Source organism: Ustilaginoidea virens, chromosome 2, assembly GCF_000687475.1.
Source record: "Ustilaginoidea virens chromosome 2, complete sequence".
Lineage (NCBI taxonomy): Eukaryota > Fungi > Ascomycota > Sordariomycetes > Hypocreales > Clavicipitaceae > Ustilaginoidea > Ustilaginoidea virens.
In genome coordinates, this window is record NC_057317.1 from 5,893,119 (window position 1) to 5,914,809 (window position 21,691).

The window sequence follows — 21,691 nt, forward strand, 5'->3', positions numbered from 1 at the left end:
GCTTTTCGTCGCGGAAAACACCTAAAACACCTCTTTACGAGCGACGCAATCTCGCCCTCGCACAGATGGAGCGCCATCGTCTCTTTGTGCCCGGCCCAAGGTTGTCTGGTTTGAAAAACGTCCAGTGACGTACATGGGGCGCCTGCCGCGCCACAGAGTAATGGCGCCTTCCAAGACAACTGAGACTCGAGAGGCAGGCACCACCCCGCCATGACCTGCCTATCCAGGGCGGCCCGCACCAGCAGAGTTCCTTCAACAAACTCCAATGTTCCTTGCGCTCCATGTCGGGTTGTTTGGAGTGGCAGCTGCTGTGGAGTCTGGGCTGGAGTGCGTCAACTAGTACGGAGACAGAGCGGATTCAGCTGGTCGCCTGATTGGCTCTCGTTCCCCCCCCCCAGGTCGTTGCCAGTCGGGAAATGTTGGCTGCAAATCATCTTCAAACTTCCAACCCTTTTCCACCTTCTTCCTGCAAGCTGAGGCTGACTGACTGCAGTGTGCAAATCCATGGGGGACAGATTCGGCGGAGCATCCGTAAATGCTGGCGTCTCCTCTCCGCCGTCCGTGCCGTCACGGCTCATCGCCGTCACGCAGTCGGTCGATCGTCGCCCTTTTTGCCACCCCCTTTCCACGACTCTGCAGACTAACACTGGTCTTTGCTCCTGCAGGACATACCGAGCTGATTGCTGACCAGTGACAGGTCATGACAGGCGAATCAGATGGCACTTTTGCGCTGCAGTGGCCGTACGAACCTGCAGACCAGCCTGTACCCATGGATGATGGAAACATGGCAAAACTGGCAACATGTGTGCCCGGCTTTTTGCTCGCCTGGCTTCAACCGCAGGTGTGTGCGTCTCAACACATGGTGGTACTGAAGAATGCTCATATGCCTCATGACCGGTCTCATTCATGGCCGACACCTTGGTCTTGTGGACTTGGCCCCTCCTGGACGCCAGCGCTTCCCTTCCATCACGAGAGCTCAAGTGCACATGCCCTTGTCGAGTTGACGGCAACACCTGCTGGTTGCGGCCAAGGGTCGGACAAGCAGAACCATTTGGGATTTTCTTTTTTTTTTCATTTCCAAGAGTTGAGCTTTGCCGCCGTTCTAGTTAAATCCCTTGCCCCTGTCAGTCGTTGTCGCAGCTTTGCGCATGGTCCTTCACCTTTGACCCAATCTGCGTCCCGTATATATCGATATATCGTATCGTCAAAGATTGTGCCTGCGCCAGCCTCGGCATTGCTTCATGCATCGCGCACTCCTCATTGCCATTGCTGGCATTAATGCCTTGTCAACCAAGAGCCAGGGAGCCTCGTTGGAGACTCTGGACAATGTAACCTTTACCATAAAGGGCCACCCGGACCTGATTGTCCCTCCCGAGTCTCTGGATGCCGTGTCCCAGGGCCTCTGTGACGACAAGGGCTTCGATGCGAACCCCCCGCCGCCTCTACCCCAGAGAGCAACAGCAAACGACCTCAAGTGGCAGCCCGCCCTGGACTTTGACACGGACAGCTGCTACAACGTGCCTGCCATCGGGCCCGACGGCCACATCGACCAGGGCCGCTCCCGCCACGAGACAAACACAGAGGGCTGCAGAGACGAGTACGACCTGGACCACGGCAACGTCTACTCCCGCCAGCGGTGCAACAACGGCTGGTGCGCCTACCTGTACGACTACTTCTTCGAGAAGGACATTGGCGACCGCATCTGCATCGGCCACCAATACGACTGGGAGCACCTGCAGGTGTGGACGCGCAACGGCGAGCCGCAGTTTGGGTGCGCGTCCGCCCACGGCAAGTACAAGGCCAGGCTGTGGAAGGACTTGCCCAAGGAGGGCACGCACATGAAGGCCGTGTACAACAAGGACGGGCTCATCGGCACGCACTACTTTCGCTTCTCCAAGGGGGCGGGGGACGAGCCGCCCGAGAACCACAAGCACGTGTGGTGGAGGTCTTCGCTCGTGTCCTGGAACGGGTTCCCGACCCTGCATCTGAGAAGCAAGCTCATGGCGTATGACTTTGGGGCTGCGGACATTGCGCTGTCGGATGCTGCGTTTCCAAAGAACTTGGAGCAGTGCGCCGGTCAGATTAAGCACAAGTTTGCCGACTTCAAGTTTGACTATACCCGTGACGAGGGGTCGCCTGGGAGTCCGTGATGCATGCCTGTCACTTTTCGCGCTGCATGCCGCCGGTGTGTGGACAGGTGGTTGCGCTGTACATACGATCCTCCTACGATCCTCCTGTTGGTACAATGTCCATATAAGCATGACGCGTCCCCCTTTTCCCTACCGTCTCTCCATCCGATGCCGCATTGTGAGGGGGAGCATCAGTTTTCCTTGGCCCTAGTGGATGTCCAGCCCTGAAACACTTGAAAGTGAGAGCCTTGTTTATTTATTTATTTATTTATTTTTGGATTCCAAGCCAAGCACATCTGCTTTGGATTTTAAGGTGAGGCTGAGCGGTACGTTTGTGATATAGAGAAGTGTCGGAACTTGTGCAAGGGTGGATAACAGAAGGCCAAAGAGAGAGGTTGAATCTCTGCTGAGATTAGCCATGATACCTATCCGGCATCCAGTGATCCGTCAGAGCCAGTGATTCGATAAAGAGAGCGGGTCAGCATAAAAAAGGCAAACGGCCCTCGCAATGGACCATTTACAATGCGGATGGGCGTCCTGCCATTTCTAGCCAATCCATATCGGTAACATCCATGTCCAGATTTCCCGGGCCAAGTGAGAGATGATAGTGCAGACCATCCGTATGGCCTAGGCGATCCAGGCTGGCTTAGCTCGACCGCGTACGAACCTTTACTCGTGGCCAGACATGGAGTGAGTGCCCTTGCGAGATATCCGAGCATCGACCGCTGCATCCATAGCTCGACCAGCTGGGCCACATTGCCCGGCGCCACCAGTCACGCCCAGAAGGGGCTGTCATCGTCCGTCGCTCTTGGTGTTGTCCTGGCTCGCGGCGTGTATGCCGACAGAATCCCTCGAGGTATGGCCAGTTGCAGATGCGTTTCGCTGGTGACAGGGGAAGCGGAGCTTTGCCTGGAAAGGCGATGTTTACCTGGCAGCAGGCGAGGGCAAGCGGAGAGAAGCGCAGCGCAGCTTCCCAGCGCTATGCGTCTTTTTGCTGGACTCGAACTCAAAATGCGACGCCACACGCCACACGCCACACACCACATCGAGCGCGGCTATATCGGGTACCTGATGTTGTCGGAAGTACGGATGTTGGAGGGAAATTGGCTTGTCTGTAATGTGGATATCGGTCATGTCCGAGGTCGGATGTGCCGAGTTCCCCCTGGATCAGTAAGCCCTTAGGGGTACCCCCTATCCCACTATAAATAGCTGGGAACACAAGTCTCTTAGAGAGGACTTGGTTCCTTCAATCAAGCATTTTATCGCATTTTCCCTGTGCATTCTGACAACGGAATACTCCGTAGACTGGGACGCTTTAATGGGCCTGCTTAAAGTGGGGGCTTTTTGGTCCCTCTCTGTACCCACCCAATCAGCTTAAAATTTTGAAAACTCACTACGGAGTGCGGAGCAGTTTGTTGGTAATTAGCGTAAACCGGCGATGACTCTGAGACTGGCGTAGAATAGTCAACTCAATATCAGCCATCGGCGGATTAAAATGCAAGGTATCGCGATATCACATTGTCCAAACATGTTGTTAAAGACCCCGTGTACGCATGGACGAAAGGCGGTGAGATTCTGCTATGCTTGACAATGCTGAAAGTGGGCCCCGCACCCCCGCTCGAGGGCCTCTACTTCACTCTGCGCCGGGCTGACGAGAAAATCGAGCTCCATCCGTCCCCGATGGTAATGCAGCAGCGATTGACCACATCATCGACAGCCGCTTCGACAGCCGCATCCAGCATCGACAGCCCCTGCTGCACTGCACACACGTACTCTGGAAACCCCCGACCGGTCCCGTCGACGAGCAACGTCGGGGCGCGTCGTCCCACTTTCTAATCATGCGCATGCAAAAGTTGCACTGCGTGGTTGCAGATGATGGGTAACGTAGCCACGGACCAGCAAACATGCCGACGTGATTAGTACGAGTACGGAGTACGGGTCCTGGAAATGGAGCACGTTGCGGCTCCCCGGGCTGGAACCACATGGCTGTCTTCGGCTGGATAATGGAATCTGCTGGCATTGGCGCCAGCTGCACACGAGGCCGATACTTCTTTTGTGGCAAACTACATGGATCATAGGTCACGGCACGACGTGGGACTCGCCTCCAGGCCAGATGGCAGAGACCTCGGCTAGATTCCGCCTCGGTGGAGCAAAACCGATGGCACGGGATAGGAGGACTCGGAACGCAAGACAGACGAGTTGCCAGGCTAGGAAACTACGTATATGCAGGACTACGACCGTCCTCAACTCGCCAACTTCAAGAGCCCGAGACTGTTATAAAACTGGAGACTGACGGTGGGGTTTTGGTCTGACGCAGCTTGTAAGTGGTTGGCTCATATTCCCGGTGCATCTTCAGGGAGTTTCTCCCGCCTTTCATGACGATGGCTGCACTCGCACCCAGCATGTTTGCCAATTCCCTTTTCATTTGCGGCTGGCCTGGCACAGGCTGCCACCGCAGACACGACTGGCTTGCAAGCGCCAGATATACGCCTGCGTTGCACTTGTATGGTCGACCTGTCCATTGACGAGACTCCTCGTCGGGAAGCCAGCCCAACAACGAAAAAGTTAAATGAATGAACCCCCCCCCCTAAGCCTTTGCCTGCTGAGCTTGGTTTGGCCTTCAATTTACATTAGCTGAAGCCTCCGGCTGGGTTCAATTTAGCGTTGGCGTTTATCCCAGATGGCTAAAACCATGGCCGTCGAGCCAGGCAGCCACTTCCTAGCCGGCAAATCCATCTGCGTCATAGGCGGCGGCATCGCGGGCCTCGCCTTCGCCGTCGGATTCCACAAACACTGGCATCACGCATGCAAACCACCAAAGGTCACCGTGTACGACCGCGACAGCCCCGACCCCGCGCGCTGGAGACAGGCGGAAAGCTACACCGTCTCCATATCCGGGTACAGCGACGCAGGCGGCCTGCTGGCCCTCCAGCAGCTCTGTCTCGTCGACCAAGTCCTGGCCCACGCCGTCACTGGCCTCCAGGGCTCGGGGTGCTTCAAGATCTGGGGCCCCGGCTGGCGCGAGTATCTCTCTGTCCGTCGGAGGCCCCTCGGCGGATTGCCCACCGCGAGCATCCGCATCGCGAGAAAGGACCTGCGGACCGTGCTGGCCAGAAGTGTCGAATCGTGCGAAAACAGCAGCGTCGTTTGGCACAGCTACTGCTCCGGCGTGGAGAAGCTGGCCAGCGGTCGCATGAGGGTTCATTTCCAGTGTCGAGGCTCATCCTCCCAAGTAGACTGCGACCTGGTGATTGCCGCGGACGGAGCAAGCAGCGAGGTACGAGCCGCGCTCCGGCCGGCCGACCGGCTCGAGTACGTCGGTGCCGTCCTGAGAGGCGGGCTTGCGCGATTCCCCGACGGGGTCCCCGAGCCAGTCTGCCAGAACTGGGGCTTCATCACCTCCAGCGGCGTCTCGTGCTTCCTGTCGCCCGTGGACCGCAACACCGTCCTCTGGGCAGTCGGCCACAACCAAGACCAGCCCGCCAGAGAGCTATCTCGGTCGAGCACACGGCAGGAGCAGCAGGCCGTTATCGAGGAAGGCGCCCGGCTCGGATCGCCCTTCCGCGAACCGTTCCCCACCATGGTCAGGCTGACCGATGCCCAAACGGCCATGTGCATCAACGGGCGGGACAAGGCGCCCTTTTGCCACGACGACGTGGCCGAGGTGCCCGTGGTTTACATTGGGGACAGCAACCACCCCATGAGCCCGTTTGCGGGGTTCGGGGCGAACCTGGCCTTGTCGGACGCGCGCGATCTCGCGCAGCAGCTGTCGGGGGCTCACGGCTCGATCGAGGAGGCGGTGCGGGCGTATGACGGTGTGAGCGAGCCGAGAGCGAGGAGGGTGTGGCTGGGGTCGCGGAGGAGTCTGAACAGGGGGCATGACACGGGGTGGAGGCATTGGTCGTTTTTGGTCTTGCTTGTTGTTGGAAGCTGGATGGCTTGGCTGGTTGCGAAGCTGAGGAAGATGGCACGGCTTGGGTGACACCCGAATGGGGGGGGGGGCTCGCCTCGTCGCGAGTGCGACTCACCGAGTTGCCCTAGAGTCCGTCCCGTGTCGGGCATTAAAACACAAATCTGACCCGCGGACCTACGGTGGCAAGCAATCCAAACAATCGGCTTGGCTCCCGTTTGCATGTGGGGATAATGCAAGCTTTTATGAGGATTTCTGCGGCTGAAAAGCCACCCGCGGCGAAGCTGAACGCCAACCCCAAGGCGGTTTTGATGCTTGGGCACCAATCAAGAATGCAAGTTTGATGATCCAGGCCCAAAAAGACCGGGGTCCCCCTGGATCTTCGTACGCCATGCTCCAGGCTTCGTGAATTCCATAATGACAGTGGGGCTGCAGACAAGCTCAGGGCAAGGCTGATTTGTGCCACCTTTCCGACCGTCTCATAAGACGGCTCGAGAGAAGGAAATGCCCAAGTCTGCAAAAACCACTTCATCTCTTCACCTCTCGTTGCCTTCCCACCAGGAACATTCCCCAGGTTCTGCTGCAAACTTCCAGAATGTCCTACCAAATGCACCCGCAGGGCCAGGTGCCCTACGCGCAACCACATGCCCCCGTTGTCCACGAGTCAGTTAAAAAGTCCATGTCCAGGTGGTGGCCCGTCTCCTTCTTCCTCCTCGCCCTCGTCTTCTTCATCGCGGGCGGCGGCCTTTGCGGCGGCTGGGCAGCCAGCTACGACAGCTACTACGACTCGTACGGCAACGGAGGCCTCTTGCTTGGCGCCGTCGTCTGTTTCGCCATCGGCGGTGTTTGCAAGTTCGTTGCCTGGATCCTGCTCATCGTGTGGTGTGTGCGCGGACGCTCGCGGACGACTATTACCTACGTGAATGCTGGTCCGCCGCAGCAGCCGCCGTCGGGCGGATACTATCCTGCTTCTCAGCCGCAGGCGTACAACGGCGGCGTACAGGGCAAGGAGGCACATGCTCCTCCTTCGCACCAGGAGACAGGGCTGGCTTAGCGGGAGGCGGGGTGGGGAAGTGTGGTTGTAGTTGCAATGGTTTGGATGCACGGGGGCGTATTGTCAGCATTGTGGTATCCAGGCGGTATAAGTGTAGATGGGTTTATTTATTTATTTATTTATTTGTTCATTGAAACGAAGCGATTGTGCGATGATGGGTAGAGGTTTGGAGACGAATCGATTTACGAGGGCGGCTGGAGTAACAGTCGGTGCCCGGGGGTGGCGCGTGCTAGAACAGCTTCGCGGCAATAGCTGGTTGTTGAGGCAGCCAAGTATTGCTTCAGCTGGGTAATTTCGAAGTTGAAATATTGCATTCTCTTTCGCGGTACAGCTCGTTCAACATTTGGTGTCGCATTATGGGCGAGGAAGAAGATAGCTCAGCTGCACTGCGGTGGGGGGGAAATGAAAAGAGTTTGACAGCCAGCGTTGGCGCTTGCGTTGGGAAGGAACTGCTCAACGCGACTGCCAATTAAACCGGGTGGGGCGTGGGGCGTGGGACGTAGGGACGACGCGCTCGGCGACACGCGAGACGCGGGCCCAGAGTCGGGCCTGTCGGACCTTTTGTCGTATTCCCACCATGAAATCTCCCATCCAACTTCTTCTTGTTTCTCATCCTTATGTAATTGCTTCCGCAAAATTCGTCTCTATTTCTTTCAACTTCATCAATTTCATCAATTTCTTTCATGTTTCATATCGCTATTTTGTAATTTCCATATTGTCAGACTCATTTCCAGAAAATTGTCTGGTGGGTGCTCTCGCCAGCTGCGCAGCCCCGTCGCACGTCTACCTCAACAGACCGATTCATCCAGCCCGTGGGCTCGCATCATCATGGCAGGCGACAGAGCACATCCGAGCACGGCCCGTACCCCTGCCAGACCGGCAGCCAAGCCAGCTGGCTCGGCCACTGCGTCGGCCAAGCAGCGATCCATCATGTCCTTCTTCCAGAAGTCCTCGCCTGCCGGTCCCGCGTCTTCGCCGACCACGCGTGATAAGGTCACTCCTGATTCTCAACCTTCATGTTTGAAAGAGACCACCAAAGCCAACTCTCTTCCCAAGTCCAAGCCGTCCGTGAAGCTATCCACACCTGTTCCGAGCAGTGACGCCATCGAGCCAGCGAGTTCACAGGAAAACGACGACCCTGCAACCGCCATGAGAACCAGAAGAGGCACCTTGCTTTCCCCCACAGCCGCGTCCTCCAGTAATAAACTGGTCAAGAAAGCCGCTCCAAAGGCTGTCGCTGGTAGCAGCCCATGCCGAAAGGTAAGGCCCCCCCCCGAGAGCTCTCGGTAACAGCTTTGGCCAGGCTCATTGCGACAGTGGTTCCTTTGGTTCCCTTTTTTGCTGATTGTCTGCCCTCTTATAGGCGAAGAAGGTTGTTTCGTATGCCGAATCGTCCGAAGAAGACGAGCCGTTCAACTATGGTGGCAGGGCTGAGACTCGACGCAATCGTGGCCGCACCGTTGTGAAAGATGAGGACGAATACGACGAGGATGGCGCCGCGTCTCAAGTTGAAGACGATGGTATGCTGTATATTCCTCTACCATGCATGATTTCTTGCTGTGCTAATTGCAATTCCAGACGACATGGCCGACTTTATTGCGTCTGAAGACTCGGAGGACGACCGCCGCCAATCCAAGAAGCGAAAGCGTTCCGCAAAACCACAGACCGCCCGAAAGCGCTCCAACGTTTCCCCTCCGCTTCCTTCCAAGGCCGAAACGCCTATCCCCGACTTGGACGACGATGATATGAACAAAGCTCCTACCACATCAACCACTTCCCAGTGGAGCTATGACCCCGAAGCGACCAACAAGCGACCTGTTGTCAAACCCACGGAGCGAACCGCGCCCAGGGACCCCAAATACAAGGAAAAGGCGCACACAAAGGAACCCGAGGACCGCTATCCCTGGTTGGCTAATATTCGCGACAAGGAGAAAAGGCTTCCCAACGATCCAGAGTATGACCCAAGAACCATCTACATCCCGCCAATGGCCTGGAGCAAATTCTCCCCGTTTGAGAAGCAGTACTGGGAAATCAAGCAGAACTTGTGGGATACCATCGTCTTCTTCAAGAAGGGCAAGTTCTATGAACTCTATGAGAACGACGCAACCATTGGCCACCAGCAATTCGATTTCAAAATGACGGACAGAGTCAACATGCGAATGGTGGGAGTTCCCGAAAGCTCACTCGATCACTGGGTCAACCAGTTCATTGCGAAACAATACAAGGTGGCAAGAGTAGACCAGATGGAGACCAACCTTGGAAAGGAGATGCGCGAGCGACAAGACAAGAGCGGGAAGAAGGCGGATAAAGTCATATCTCGCGAGCTTTCTTGCGTGCTCACCGCAGGCACGCTTGTTGACGGTGGTATGCTGCAGGACGACATGGCTGCCTACTGTGTTGCCATCAAGGAGTCAGTTGCCGACGGCATACCGTCATTTGGCATCGCCTTTGCAGACACTGCCACGGGCCGCTTCCAGCTGTCAGGGTTTGTCGACGATGTCGACCTTACCAAGTTTGAAACCTTTGTCGCGCAGGTTGGTCCTCGCGAGCTGCTTCTGGAAAAGTCTTGCCTCTCCACCAAGGCGTTGCGAATCCTCAAGAACAACACCAGCCCCACAACCATCTGGACCTACCTGAAGCCCGGCAGCGAATTCTGGGACGCGGATACCTCTCGGCGCGAGCTCAAATGCGGCAACTATTTCGCATCCGAACATAATGAAGATGGCATTTGGCCAGAGGTGCTGCAGCAATGCAAAGACGATGACCTGGTCATGTCTGCCTTTGGCGCCTTGGTATCCTACCTCAAGTTCCTGCAGTTGGAAGGACCGCTACTCTCGCAGGGCAACTTTGACACGTACAATCCCATTCAGAAGAATGGCACTCTCGTCTTGGACGGACAAACATTGACAAACTTGGAGTTATTTGCCAACTCTTCCGACGGCTCGACAGACGGCACCTTGTTCACCTTGCTCAACAGGTGCATCACACCATTTGGAAAGCGATTGTTTCGTCAGTGGGTGGCTCATCCCCTGTGCGACATTGAGCGGATCAACGAACGATTGGACGCAGTTGAGATGCTAAACAGTGACCCGACGGTTCGGGAGCAATTCGCATCTCAGCTTATGAAGATGCCGGACTTGGAGCGATTGATTTCTCGCATCCATGCCGGGGCATGCAAGCCCGAAGACTTTGTCCGAGTGCTGGAGGGCTTCGAGCAGATAGAGTACACCATGAGTCTCCTCTCGGCCTTTAGGGGCGGAAATGGCATAGTCGACCGGCTAATCTCATCCATGCCTGACCTGGAAGAACCGCTGAGCTTCTGGAAAACGGCATTTGACCGCCAAAGGGCTCGCCAAGAGAAAATACTGATCCCCGGACGCGGCATCGAGCCGGACTTTGACGAGAGCTTGGCTCGTATGGATGAGGTGAAGAATCAACTAGACGACTTGCTAAGCGCCAAGAAGACGGAGCTCAAGTGCCGCAGCCTCAAGTATACCGATGTCGGCAAAGAAGTATACCAGATGGAAGCGCCTAAAAGCGTCAAGGTCCCCTCAAGCTGGCGCCAAATGTCGTCCACCAAGGACGTGAAGCGATGGTACTTTGGCCAGCTCACCCAGCTTGTCAGAGAGCTCCAAGAGGCCGAAGAGCTGCACTCGCAGCTAGTGAGAGAGATTGCATCACGGCTATTCAGGAAGTTCGACGTCGAGTACAACACTTGGTTGCGCGCAATCAAGATCATCGCCCAACTCGACTGCCTCGTCAGTCTGGCCAAGGCGTCTAGCTCCTTGGGAGAGCCGGCATGCAGGCCGCAGTTTTTTGACCACGAGCGCAGTTTTGTCGACTTTGACGAATTGCGCCACCCGTGTATGATTAATACGGTCGACGACTTTATACCGAACGGCATCAAGCTCGGTGGAGACCGGGCCAAGATCAATTTGTTGACGGGCGCCAATGCGGCGGGGAAGTCAACCGTCCTTAGAATGGTATGTTTTTTTTTTCCCACAGGCCAACGTTTCTCTGGATGACCATGAAGCTGACCGTGGTTTTATTTTCTTTTCCTCTTTTCTTTTACAAGTCTTGCGTGGCTGTCATCATGGCACAAATCGGATGCTATGTCCCAGCGGTTTCTGCTCGTCTCACGCCAGTGGATCGCATCATGTCACGACTGGGTGCCAACGACAACATTTTCGCGGCACAATCCACCTTTTTCGTAGAGCTCTCGGAAACCAAGAAGATCCTGGCAGAGGCCACACCGCGGTCCATGGTGATTCTCGATGAGCTGGGTAGAGGAACAAGCTCGTACGACGGGGTTGCCGTCGCGCAGGCGGTGCTGCATCACGTCGCAACCCACATTGGCTGCCTAGGCTTCTTCGCCACTCACTACCACTCGCTTGCGACCGAGTTTGAGAATCACCCCGAGATTGAAGAGAAGAGGATGCAAATCCACGTGGACGAGGAGGAGCGCAAAGTGACGTTTTTGTACAAGCTGGAAGACGGGGTTGCCGAGGGCAGCTTCGGCATGCACTGCGCAGCCATGTGCGGCATTCCCGACCGCGTGATCGAGCGAGCAGAGGTTGCTGCGCGCGAATGGGAGCACACGAGTCGGCTGAAGGAAAGCTTGGAAAAGGCAAAAACCGGGTGTTACATTCCACTTGGGGTTCTCAGCGACGTCGGCAGCTTGCTAGGGGGCAAGGGAGACATTGGGAGCAAGGGTGTGGAAGTGCTTCTTAAGGCTATCGAATGCTTGTGACGGCCCTGTCCCAGTTGGCTTTGACGGGGATCGGGCCTTTGGGGTTTTTTTGGTTTTTTTTTTGGTCCAGCTTATCGGGTTGGCGTGCCTTTGTGGCGTGAGGTTCTCGATCTCGGTTGAGACGTGCTTCGCGAAAAGTGTAACTGAATGGAAAATGTATGTCGGGCTGTACGAATTATACCTTTTTGTTTGCGAAACGTACATACATGACAGGATACCTGCTGTATATTGATTGATTGTCTACATGTAGGCATTGCTCAGCCGTCACTGCCCGTGCAGACTCCCCACGCCGGCAACCAAGGCCTCCATCTTTTCCTGAAAGTCGCAAAAGTAATTGATGGCCTGAACAAGCTTGGCCTCGCTCGCCCCGAAAGCGCTCCTGGCAAAGGCGAGCCGCCAGGCACTCTCGTCGTCGAGGATGGCGTCGTACTCGGCGTCCAGGCTGACGGGCTGGGCGAGGTAGGTGCCGAGGCTGCCGGTCCAGGACGCCGCGTCGGTGGCGGCGAGCTGGCGGAGGAGCGGGGGCGCGACGGTGATGTGGTGGACGCCGGCGAGCTGCATGACTTGGTCGGTGGAGGTGAGGGAGGCGGCGAGGACTTGGGTCCGGAGGGCGTGGGCGGCGTAGTAGTGCTGGGAGAGGCGGGTGAAGGGGAAGGAGGGACTGGGGTCGACGTATCTGGATGGCGAGGCGGGTGTGAGAAGGGTGGGGGGGAAAGGGAAGAAGAGGAAAGCGAGGGATTGGGGTTGGTGTATCTGGATGGTTGAGATGAAAGAAGGGGGGAGAGGGGGGAAGACGAGAGGAGAAGGAAGATTAAACAGTAAGGGAGAATAGGATGGAACAGAACGGCAGCACAAGCTCACCCGTCTTCGAAATGCACCTTGAGCTCGTTGACGTAGGGCGCAATATAGGTGCACCCGACGTGGCCGGCCAAGGCCGCCTGCTCCATGCAAAACATGGTCGTGGCCAGCGTGGCGATGCCCTCCTTCTGCAGGACCCGGCAGGCCTGCAGGCCCTCCCAGGTGGCAGGGATCTTGACGCAGACGCGGCCGGGGCCGACGTCGGACAAGGCCTGGAAGAGGGCCACGATGCCTGCGCGCAGGTGCCGTCAGCGGAACAAAGCCGTCATCGGAGGGGGCCCGTGGCTCACGTACGTCTTGCGTTGGCCAGCGTGCCCTGGGTGGAGTAGGCCAGCCGGGGGTTCGTCTGGACGTGCACGTAGCCGGAGAGGTGGGGCACGACGAGCAGCTGCAGCTTGACCATCTGGGGGGGATTGGCAGGTGAGACGGAGAACCCGGTTGGAGGGGAGGGGAGGGGGTGGGGGTTTTGCAGACGCACGAGGATGTCGACGATGAACTCGCCGGGAGAGGCGGGCGGTTGGAGGTGGCGGAGGCGGGATGCGTCGGCGGCGGCTTGCTGGACGAGGGTGCGGTGGAGCGGTTTGCAGAGCTCAAAGTAGGCGATGGCCCGTGGGGAGGGGGTGGGTCAGCGGGCGGTCCGGAGCGGGAGCAGGCGGGGCGGGAGCGGGGTGCCGGAGGCGGTCAGGTACCTGGTTGGACGTGCAGTCGGCAAAGGGGCCGAGGGTCTGGGCCACTGCGAGGCAGCTGGCACGTTAGAGGCGATTGACTGGTAGGATACTCCGTGCATCATACGTGCAACAGAGCGGGGATGTGGGTGTGGGGCGGCGTACCCTCTGCGTCGAGGGTGTCGCAGTCGACCTGGGTGGTTTGGCGGAGGAGGTCGAGCAGCGACGGCATGGCGATAGGTAATTCTGCGATGGTGATGACGCTGTGGCGATGGAAGACGCTGGTGGCGATGGAGGATGCTGATGGCGATGGACGACGCTGATGGCAATGGAAAACGCGGTGGATGGGACCCCGACGGCACCGTCTGCTTTATAGCCCAGCCGGGCCGCCAAAATGCTGGTCGCACCTGTCGGCGCCGGACAGGTTCACCCTGCGCCGGTTGCCGCCGCCCCACTTCCCCGCCCCCGTCACATGACTCGCCACGTGGCTGCCTTTCTTCAAGCTCCGCAAAAGTCCAACAAAGCGAAACGAAACAGCAACCTCTTCACCACCACCCGCCCTCCTGCGCTTCCACCCCCGCGACGAGCAAATCCGCCATGCCCACGTGCCCCAGGAGACGCCGATAATGCGCTCGATCCCACCTCTGCCCGGCGGCGCACCACGAGTCCGCGCCCTCCTGGGGAGCAACACCAGCCTGCCGTGGCCCTGGCGGTCCGCCCGCAGCCCTCGGGCGGCTGCTCTGCGCCCCCTCGCCCTCGCCGCTGCCGCCGACTCTGCCGGCACCAGAAACGCCGCCTTTTTCCTGTCGAACCGCTCCTTTGACCGCTCCAGCTGCCTCGACTCCGTCGTCGCCAGACGCGCACCCGCCGCAGCCGTACGTGGCCGTGTCCGCGCACAAACCACCACCACCAACAGCGATACCATCACCAACACGACCACCAACACCACCTCCGCCGGCCCCTTCACAGCCAACGTTCCGCACGCATCGCCGCAGCTCCCTCCGCACCGCAGGCGGCAGGCGCGGAAGCAAGCCGTCGGCCCGGATCAGTCACCAGACGGCGCTCTCCCGGCCAATGCGTCGTCCATCCTGACCAGCGTGGCGGCGGCCCAGCCGGCCCGCTCGCTGCGCCGTACCATGGCCGCGTTCCTCTCCCTCTCGAAACCGCGGCTGACCGTGCTCATCGTGCTGACGGCCATGGCGCCCTACGCCCTGTACCCCGTGCCCGAGATGCTCACGCCCTCCATGACGGAGACGCCGAGCCTGAGCCCCCTGACGCTGCTCTTCCTCACCACCGGCACGGCCCTGTGCTCCGCGAGCGCCAACGCCCTCAACATGCTCTACGAGCCGGGCACCGATGCCAAGATGTCGAGGACGAGGAACAGGCCCCTCGTGCGCGGGCTGGTGTCGCCGCGGCTGGCGGCGCTCTTCGCCCTCGCCGCGGGGGCCGCCGGCGTCGGCGCCCTCTACTTCGGCGTCAACTCCACCGTGTCGTGGCTGGGGTTGTCCAACATTGTCCTGTACGCGGGCGTGTACACGCCGCTCAAGGCGGTGACGGCGCTCAACACGTGGGTCGGGGCCGTGGTCGGCGGCATCCCCCCGCTGATGGGGTGGGCCGCCGCCGCCGGCGAGGCCGCCACCCGCGACGGCTCGTGGCGCGAGCTGCTGTTCGCCGGCGACGGCTCGTCCGCCGGCGGCTGGCTGCTCGCCGCGCTGCTGTTCGCCTGGCAGTTCCCGCACTTCATGGCCCTCAGCTGGACCATCCGCGACGAGTACCGCGCCGCCGGGCTGCGCATGCTGGCCTGGACCAACCCCGCGCGCAACGGCCGCGTGGCCCTGCGGTACAGCCTGGCCTTCCTGCCGCTGTGCCTGGGCCTCTGCGCCGCCGGCGTGACCGAGTGGTCCTTTGCCGCGACCAGCCTGCCCGTGAACCTGTGGCTGGCCGCGCAGGCCGCGCGGTTCTGGCGCCTCGGCGGCCACGGCGGCAGCGCGCGCGGCCTCTTCTGGGCCAGCGTCTGGCACCTGCCGAGCGTCATGATCCTGGCGCTGCTGCAGAAGAAGGGCATGTGGAGCCGGGCGTGGCGCAGCGTGTGCGGCGGCGGCGACAGCGGCGACGGTGAGGCGGGCGTGTGGGAGGACGACGAGCTGGACGAGATGGCGGGCATGACGGCGGCCAGGGTGGAGAGCCTCGGGGGGAGATGAGGGGTGCCGTGAACGTGCGTTTTGCGGGTGTTGGAGAGGCCTGTACGCTAGGGATGCAGCATTGCGTGAGAAGCAAGTTGATTTGCGCTCGACATTGACGCTCGGTGTTGTCTGCGTTGATGGCGGCGTGTCTGGTTCTGCTGCTGATGCTGCTGCTGCTGCTGCTCCAGCTCCGGTCGACGGATGTTTTGCCCGGGAGTGACCACTCGAGGCCATGGATCCGCAGTCGTCCATGTGGAATGTTTCCGAGCTCTGCACACGTCCGAGGGGATTCTGGCATGTCGCTACCTCTGTACGTGTGGAACGGGCTACTCTGCTCCCTAGACACGACTGAGTTCCTTGTTCCCAGTGTACATGGGTGGGCGTCAAGGATGCATGCGTCCATCGGTCGCCGATGCTACAAACGGTGGATCTGTGCGTTGTTCCGCCCGTGGATTAGACGGGGCCTGTGCCTGAGGATTTTCCCTCGCCCTTTTCCTACTTCTTCCGAAAATCCGTACAGGTGCCATGTGCCACTTGACCACTTGGCGGTGATGAAGAACGAAAGCTCTGCAGAGACATGAAGCGCGGTAGCGGGCTACTTACTGAACGCGCAGCAGGAGCTGAACCAAGTCTGCCTTGCACCATTTGTCCATAGCAGTACAGCATACACAGGAAGCTTTCTCTCCCTTTTTAACCATCATCACCACACGCAATATCAGGACTTTGCTCGCGCGACGCCCTCGGAAGCGACTCTGATGCCCTATGTTTTCCCTTCACTTTGAATAAAGCGTAAAAGTTACACAGTTGAAGCTGCATCCAAGCTTTGGCTCGTATGCACCGTCGGCAGCAAACAAGGTCGCTCGACATGGAAATCAATGCCCGAGGCATAACTTTCTTTTCGGGCTTAGCCTGGCTCCAGCTGCTGCGTGTCAGCCGGTGGGCCCTAAAAACGGGCCGCCGGGGCCACCATGACTAACTAGATGGGGCCTGCCTAAGCCCTATTACTACAGTACATACTTTTACCGCATGTTCCTCCACTGTCCCGCGTTCCTGTCCTTAGCGCCTCGCCCCTCCTCGGAGGAGACGTCACCTCAACCCCCGTATACTTTAAGCCAAGAACCAAGGAAGCAAAAAAAAGAAACAATCAAGCAAAGAAAAAAAAAAAAAAAGGCCGGCATCCCTCGCAGCCATCCTATCCTTCCTCTCAGAAGCCGAGAAAGCCGCACGCCGCCAGCCCGCAGTATCCCCTGCACCGCCGCGTCGCCCGCCACTGCGCGAGGCCCGGCTCGGCCGCCAGCACCTCGGCCACGCAGCACGTGCAGCACTTGAAGGTGTCGCGCCAGCCGTCGGTACACTCGACCACGATGTTGCGCCGGTCCGCGGTCTTGTCGTCGCCGGGGCGCTGGACGCTCCTGGCCGCGGCGAGGAGCGGGAGCACGACCCACGTCGGGCGCATCTTTTTTTTTTTTTTTTTTTTTTTTTTGTTGGGTTGGTCGTTTCGTCCGGCGCGGTTTCGACGAGGGTGGTGTGATTGTGAGCGTGGCTATGGGGGATATAGAGGACGGACGGGTTGTAGAGAATCCGGCTGCTTGGTTGCTGATGGCCAGCTCGGGGGGAGGGAGGGCAGGGCCAGGCGTCAAATACCGCGGCGGGGATGAGCTGCCGGCCGGGGATGAGGTGGAAATGGCCAGGCGGCAGGTTGCAAGGGCTGTCGGTAGTTGAAGCCCGCGCGCTAGCCTGGTCGGCGAGTCGCGACTGCTTACTATCCTGTGGGTGGGTGGGCACTACGTGCGCTGGAATCTGGACTGTCTGCAGAGTCTGCGCTGCTGCAAGTTGCAAGATGACGTGAAACTAGGCACGAGCGCGTAGACTACCTCGCAGGGCTGCTGGATAGTGGCCCAGGCGGTGCTCGCCCGGGTCTGTTCTGCCCCTTTGGCCAACGAGACAGTTCGGCAGCAGGCGTGTGTCGGGTGAACCCTTTGCTTTATAAATTCATTACACACTGAACTTTATAAAGTTAAAAAATAGCCGTCATCTTCTTAGCGCGGCTGGACACAAGCCCTGCCAGGAAGAGAATGCGCCTGGATTAGATCTAATCCTGCTATTCATGGTGAAAACTACCATCTGAATACTACATTCCATTGAGAAGAAGTTTTCTACGAATGCCTATAGCCACCAGTAGGCGGCATTCTACTACGTATGCTGATAGATTTGCGAGTTGATAACAGGGCTAGCGACGGCACAGACTGCGATCGCCACGAATTTTCACTAGTCAGTTGTTTCTGTATCGCTCCTGACCACGGACATGGGCCCAAGAGCAGCGCCTTATATTGCGACCTGGCAGCATGGTTCTAGAAGTCGCCCAATGGCCAATCAGGCCCCGTCTATGAATAGGATCTGTCGCCCCTGGGCGCTGGCGCTAGGGACCCCGGAAACCGGAGACCCACCGGGATAGGGAGCTAGTCCCCAAAGGGGCTAGACCGCGCCCTGGTAGCCCGGCAGGGCCTCCTCAGATCCACAGCACACAATGCCTCAAAAACGCGCGTTTGGCTGTTCCATTCAACGGATATCCTTACCCCAAACGAAGCCATGTTATTTTCTGGCGATATCCTTCAACATCCAAGGAGGGCCCAGGTCCAAGCACATACAGTCAGTCAGGCGCGCAGAATCCGCCGTCTTGGGTTGATTGCGAGGCAAGAAAAAGAAAAAATGCAATGTCCATACGCTCCGGGACCGGCCAGCTCACAGTCCCCGCCTCATCCTCGACATGTCTGCCATTCGAAATGCCAAATGGGGGGATGAACCCCCAGACTTCCATCTACTATACATTCAAACTGAAGCCTGCTCTTGTGAACGAGAAGTGCCCCAGGTGACCAGCACAGGACAAACTGGTCCGTCCGTGTCCAAACAGCCTCCAGTCAACGTCAACTTCATCAACAACTTGTCAAGGAACGAAATGGTACAAATACGCCCGGTGCTCTAAAAATAAATAAATAGAATAAATAAAAAGAAAAAAGGACATAGGAAACTCGGCAGTCATGTTCCATTACCGTGTATCGTTGTCCGCAAAGTGGTCCGGCCCGGGCACGTCATTAATAATCCCCCAGAACGCCAGACATGATCCTCCTTGGCCAGAGGCAAAGATCCAAAAAGGGACGCGACACAGGCCAAGCAGCGACTATTGGATAAAGAGAGAGGAAAGAAATAAACACAGACAAGGGATCCGGAACGAGGGAGAAGAGTGACCTGGCGCACTGGCAGTCGTGTGGCCGGTTGTGGCGCAACTGGTCACGTCATGCTCTTCCACCGCTAGGTCGAACGATCAAGGGGTCCACGCCCGATTCTCCGCTTGGTAACCTGTGCATATCGATGTTGTAGGGGCTGCTGCCCCGCGAAACGTATCGGTGTCGCAAGCTCGCCGATGACCTTACGCTTGACGAGTACCAGTGATGGCTGCCGCCGTATGCGCCAAGAGCGTAGGATGCTGGGTGGACGCCGGTGCCGGAAGAAGGCGGGTGCGCACGGGCTGCTGCCGCGCCGCCGCGCGCCGCCTGCAAGTAGTAGTCGACGCCAGTGGTGGCCGAACTCGACGACAAGGAAAGCGCTGCGCCGGCCGAGGAGCCCGTCTCAGGACTGCTGTAGGATGCGTCTAGTTCATCAACAGGAGTCAGGCCGATGCCGGAAATGCCGCTATCGTCGTCATACCCTGTGATGTGAGAGCCTGTCTCGAGGCGATCTCGGCGCGAAGCTGCGCGAGCGGCGCTTTGTAGATTCTTTAAGCCGTTGGACATGCACTATGCAGCAGAAGTGGGCGAGATGTTAGTATCCAGGCAGCCTAGTTGGTATCAAAGAGAAAGATATATATATATATATAGAGAGAGAGAGAGAGGGGGGGGGGGAGAAATGAGAAGAGAAGCGAAAACAGGGCTGGCAGATGCCTCGTACCTTTGCCTCGACGACATTCCACCTCTCGCCGGTACGGGCGGCAAGCCCACTCCAAATCTCCTTTCGCATCGCCATGTATTCCCTGGCCAGCTGTTGCAGCTTCCTGATGTCCCAGTCGTCTGCCCCCTTGCGTTCCATCAGGCGCTCGTGGCGCTTGCGACAGGCATTCGCGCTTTTGGAAGGAAAGTGGGCGTCCTTGATCTGGCCCCAGTTGAGGCCTTGCATCCGCGCGGTGACGAGTTGGTTGTCGTCTTGGACGGTCCAGGCGCCAGAGGATGGGCGGTGCTGGGACGGCGGCAGGACGGCCGACGCCTCGGCGGCGTAGCCCGCGTATGAAGCTTGCTGCGCCGCCGGGGCCTGCAATGGCGCCGAGTCGGGCCCGGGGGGGATGGCGTAATAGCTGGCGGGCACCTGGACGCGCTGCGCTTGCTGCTGGGCGTACAGAGGGGAGGCAGCCATGGCACTCGACAGTTGGTGGGTATAGTGGTGCTGATGGTGACCTCCACTTGTGCCGCGGTAATCTTTAGGCATTATGTCTACTTTTTTAAGAGGAGGAAGAAGAAGCGCCTATGGCCGGCTGAACAATCAAAAGCAATGGGTATGCTGCGGAAGATGCGACCGGCAAAAGATCCTGCTTGGTGGAGACTTATCAATTAATGCAGCTCGACAGGGGCAAAAGAGATGTGGAGCGGCGCCATGCGCTTTCCAGCAGCGCAAGTCAGATCTCCGGACAAAAGAGGGCGAGAGAGGAGAGTAAAGGAAAAGGCGCCGGAAAAGGCGCAACGAAGGAATTCTTCCTGTAGTCGGAATAGGAGCCTTCACCCAGCGGCAGTGAATAGAGTCAGGTTGCTGTCGAGGAGGTGGGCTCTGCGAGACCGGCCGCGTGGAGAGCAAGAGTGAGTCTAATTGGGGAAAATAATGATAATAACAATAATAATAAAAAATAAAACCCAAAAGGAACAAGAACAGATCCAAACTGAAAAAACAATTAGTCCCCGATCAAGTTAGGACGGGTGGCTCGGAGGAGAAGTCAATGAGCTTCGGTCTGGCCTCGAACAAAGGGAGACATGAAGCAGCTTTAAGATCTTGAGACGAGGTCAAGCTCGACCGGCCTGTCTGAGAAAAGATCAAGACCAATGCCGTGTTTGGCAGCTTTAGAGATGAAACCAGGTCAACGGGACGAAAAACAAGGTGAAACTATGTCGCCATGTCCGAAACAGCGGCTTGTCAGGAAATGGCTCAAGGATATTGGCCCAGAGGAGAATCTGGGGGCGGATCGGCGGTTAAGGGCCAAAGATGCGGCGGCTATAAGGCTTCGGACCTGGGGCCGGTGGTATGTAACCCTGACTTGGGCAAAAAGGGAGAAGACCGGGGACAAACATAGCGGAAATGGAGGGCAAGGCAGGTAACACGAGCGGCGAGTTGCCAAGACGCCGTCCGAGAGGGAGCAGCTTTCGAGGCAAAGCTCTCGAGGCAGACGAAAGCGCAGGTTACCATGGCCGAGGACTCTGGAAAGAGGACCGAAAAACAGCCCGGAACAGTTATAAAAAAAAAAAAAAAGAAAAAAAAAAAAAAAAAACCCGGCATAATGGCCAAGCCTCTCGTCGCAGCTGCTGTAGGGCGACGAAGCCAGCTGTGGGCTCTGGAGTGAGCAGCCGATCGGAGATGGTGCTTCGATGCCACGGCAAATTTGACGGCGACGAGCGCGGAATGCCAAAAGTAGCATTCCGGGACCTCATTATACATCCTCAATACTATCGAGTCTCGAAGCATGATAAAATTGGAAACGCTCGGCGGCTGGAAATTGGAGGAGACGGATTAAGAAGACGGCACGCGGAGGTGAGTCAAGCGCATGGCGCACGGCGCATGGCACATATCGCAAATAGACGATCCGCACCCGGCAAAAGGATTGGTGGCAAGGGCGGCAAGTGGGGTCGTGTAAACGCGGGAGCTTGTCGATAAGTCGTCTTGGTCGGTGGTTGCTGCAAGCCTACTCTGTAGATAAAGGCGATGATCATCGAATTTCTCCATGTTGGTCCTGAGTCTGGAGCCCCGACATTTTGAGAATTGTGGAGTCTAAGCTCGTGCCATGATCGGTGGATCCAGTGCTGGCTGCGTGTGGGCTGCAAGGAGATTGGCCGCCCGCAGGCGCGCGTCTACCAGGCCAGCCAAACAGGGAGCAAGACACCAGCTGCAG

The 21,691-nt window shown here is 58.0% G+C and overlaps 7 protein-coding genes across 7 annotated transcripts; 5 read left to right on the forward strand and 2 right to left on the reverse strand.

Annotated features, from left to right (window-relative positions):
• Window positions 1–1,241: 1,241 nt before the first annotated feature.
• Window positions 1,242–2,150, forward strand: UV8b_03294 (uncharacterized protein; the record flags this gene model as incomplete). The annotated part of the gene is made up of 1 exon (XM_043140792.1): window positions 1,242–2,150. The coding sequence occupies one exon, from the start codon at window positions 1,242–1,244 to the stop codon at window positions 2,148–2,150; it is 909 nt and encodes a 302-aa protein (XP_042996726.1).
• A 2,659-nt stretch (window positions 2,151–4,809) lies between these two features.
• On the forward strand, window positions 4,810–6,111 carry UV8b_03295 (uncharacterized protein; the record flags this gene model as incomplete). The annotated part of the gene is made up of 1 exon (XM_043140793.1): window positions 4,810–6,111. The coding sequence occupies one exon, from the start codon at window positions 4,810–4,812 to the stop codon at window positions 6,109–6,111; it is 1,302 nt and encodes a 433-aa protein (XP_042996727.1).
• A 523-nt stretch (window positions 6,112–6,634) lies between these two features.
• Window positions 6,635–7,093, forward strand: UV8b_03296 (uncharacterized protein; the record flags this gene model as incomplete). Its single annotated transcript, XM_043140794.1, has 1 exon — window positions 6,635–7,093. One exon carries the CDS (start codon window positions 6,635–6,637, stop codon window positions 7,091–7,093), a length of 459 nt encoding a protein of 152 aa, XP_042996728.1.
• Window positions 7,094–7,921: 828 nt separating this feature from the next.
• On the forward strand, window positions 7,922–11,843 carry UV8b_03297 (uncharacterized protein; the record flags this gene model as incomplete). Its single annotated transcript, XM_043140795.1, has 4 exons — window positions 7,922–8,353; window positions 8,457–8,613; window positions 8,672–11,076; window positions 11,169–11,843. The coding sequence occupies 4 exons, from the start codon at window positions 7,922–7,924 to the stop codon at window positions 11,841–11,843; spliced, it is 3,669 nt and encodes a 1,222-aa protein (XP_042996729.1).
• Window positions 11,844–12,107: 264 nt separating this feature from the next.
• UV8b_03298 (uncharacterized protein) lies at window positions 12,108–13,598 on the reverse strand (the record flags this gene model as incomplete). The annotated part of the gene is made up of 6 exons (XM_043140796.1): window positions 12,108–12,519; window positions 12,705–12,933; window positions 12,996–13,104; window positions 13,180–13,290; window positions 13,391–13,434; window positions 13,532–13,598. 6 exons carry the CDS (start codon window positions 13,596–13,598, stop codon window positions 12,108–12,110), a joined length of 972 nt encoding a protein of 323 aa, XP_042996730.1.
• Window positions 13,599–13,992: 394 nt separating this feature from the next.
• On the forward strand, window positions 13,993–15,567 carry UV8b_03299 (uncharacterized protein; the record flags this gene model as incomplete). The annotated part of the gene is made up of 1 exon (XM_043140797.1): window positions 13,993–15,567. One exon carries the CDS (start codon window positions 13,993–13,995, stop codon window positions 15,565–15,567), a length of 1,575 nt encoding a protein of 524 aa, XP_042996731.1.
• Window positions 15,568–18,842: 3,275 nt separating this feature from the next.
• On the reverse strand, window positions 18,843–20,025 carry UV8b_03300 (uncharacterized protein; the record flags this gene model as incomplete). Its single annotated transcript, XM_043140798.1, has 2 exons — window positions 18,843–19,343; window positions 19,495–20,025. 2 exons carry the CDS (start codon window positions 20,023–20,025, stop codon window positions 18,843–18,845), a joined length of 1,032 nt encoding a protein of 343 aa, XP_042996732.1.
• Between the last annotated feature and the right edge of the window lie 1,666 nt (window positions 20,026–21,691).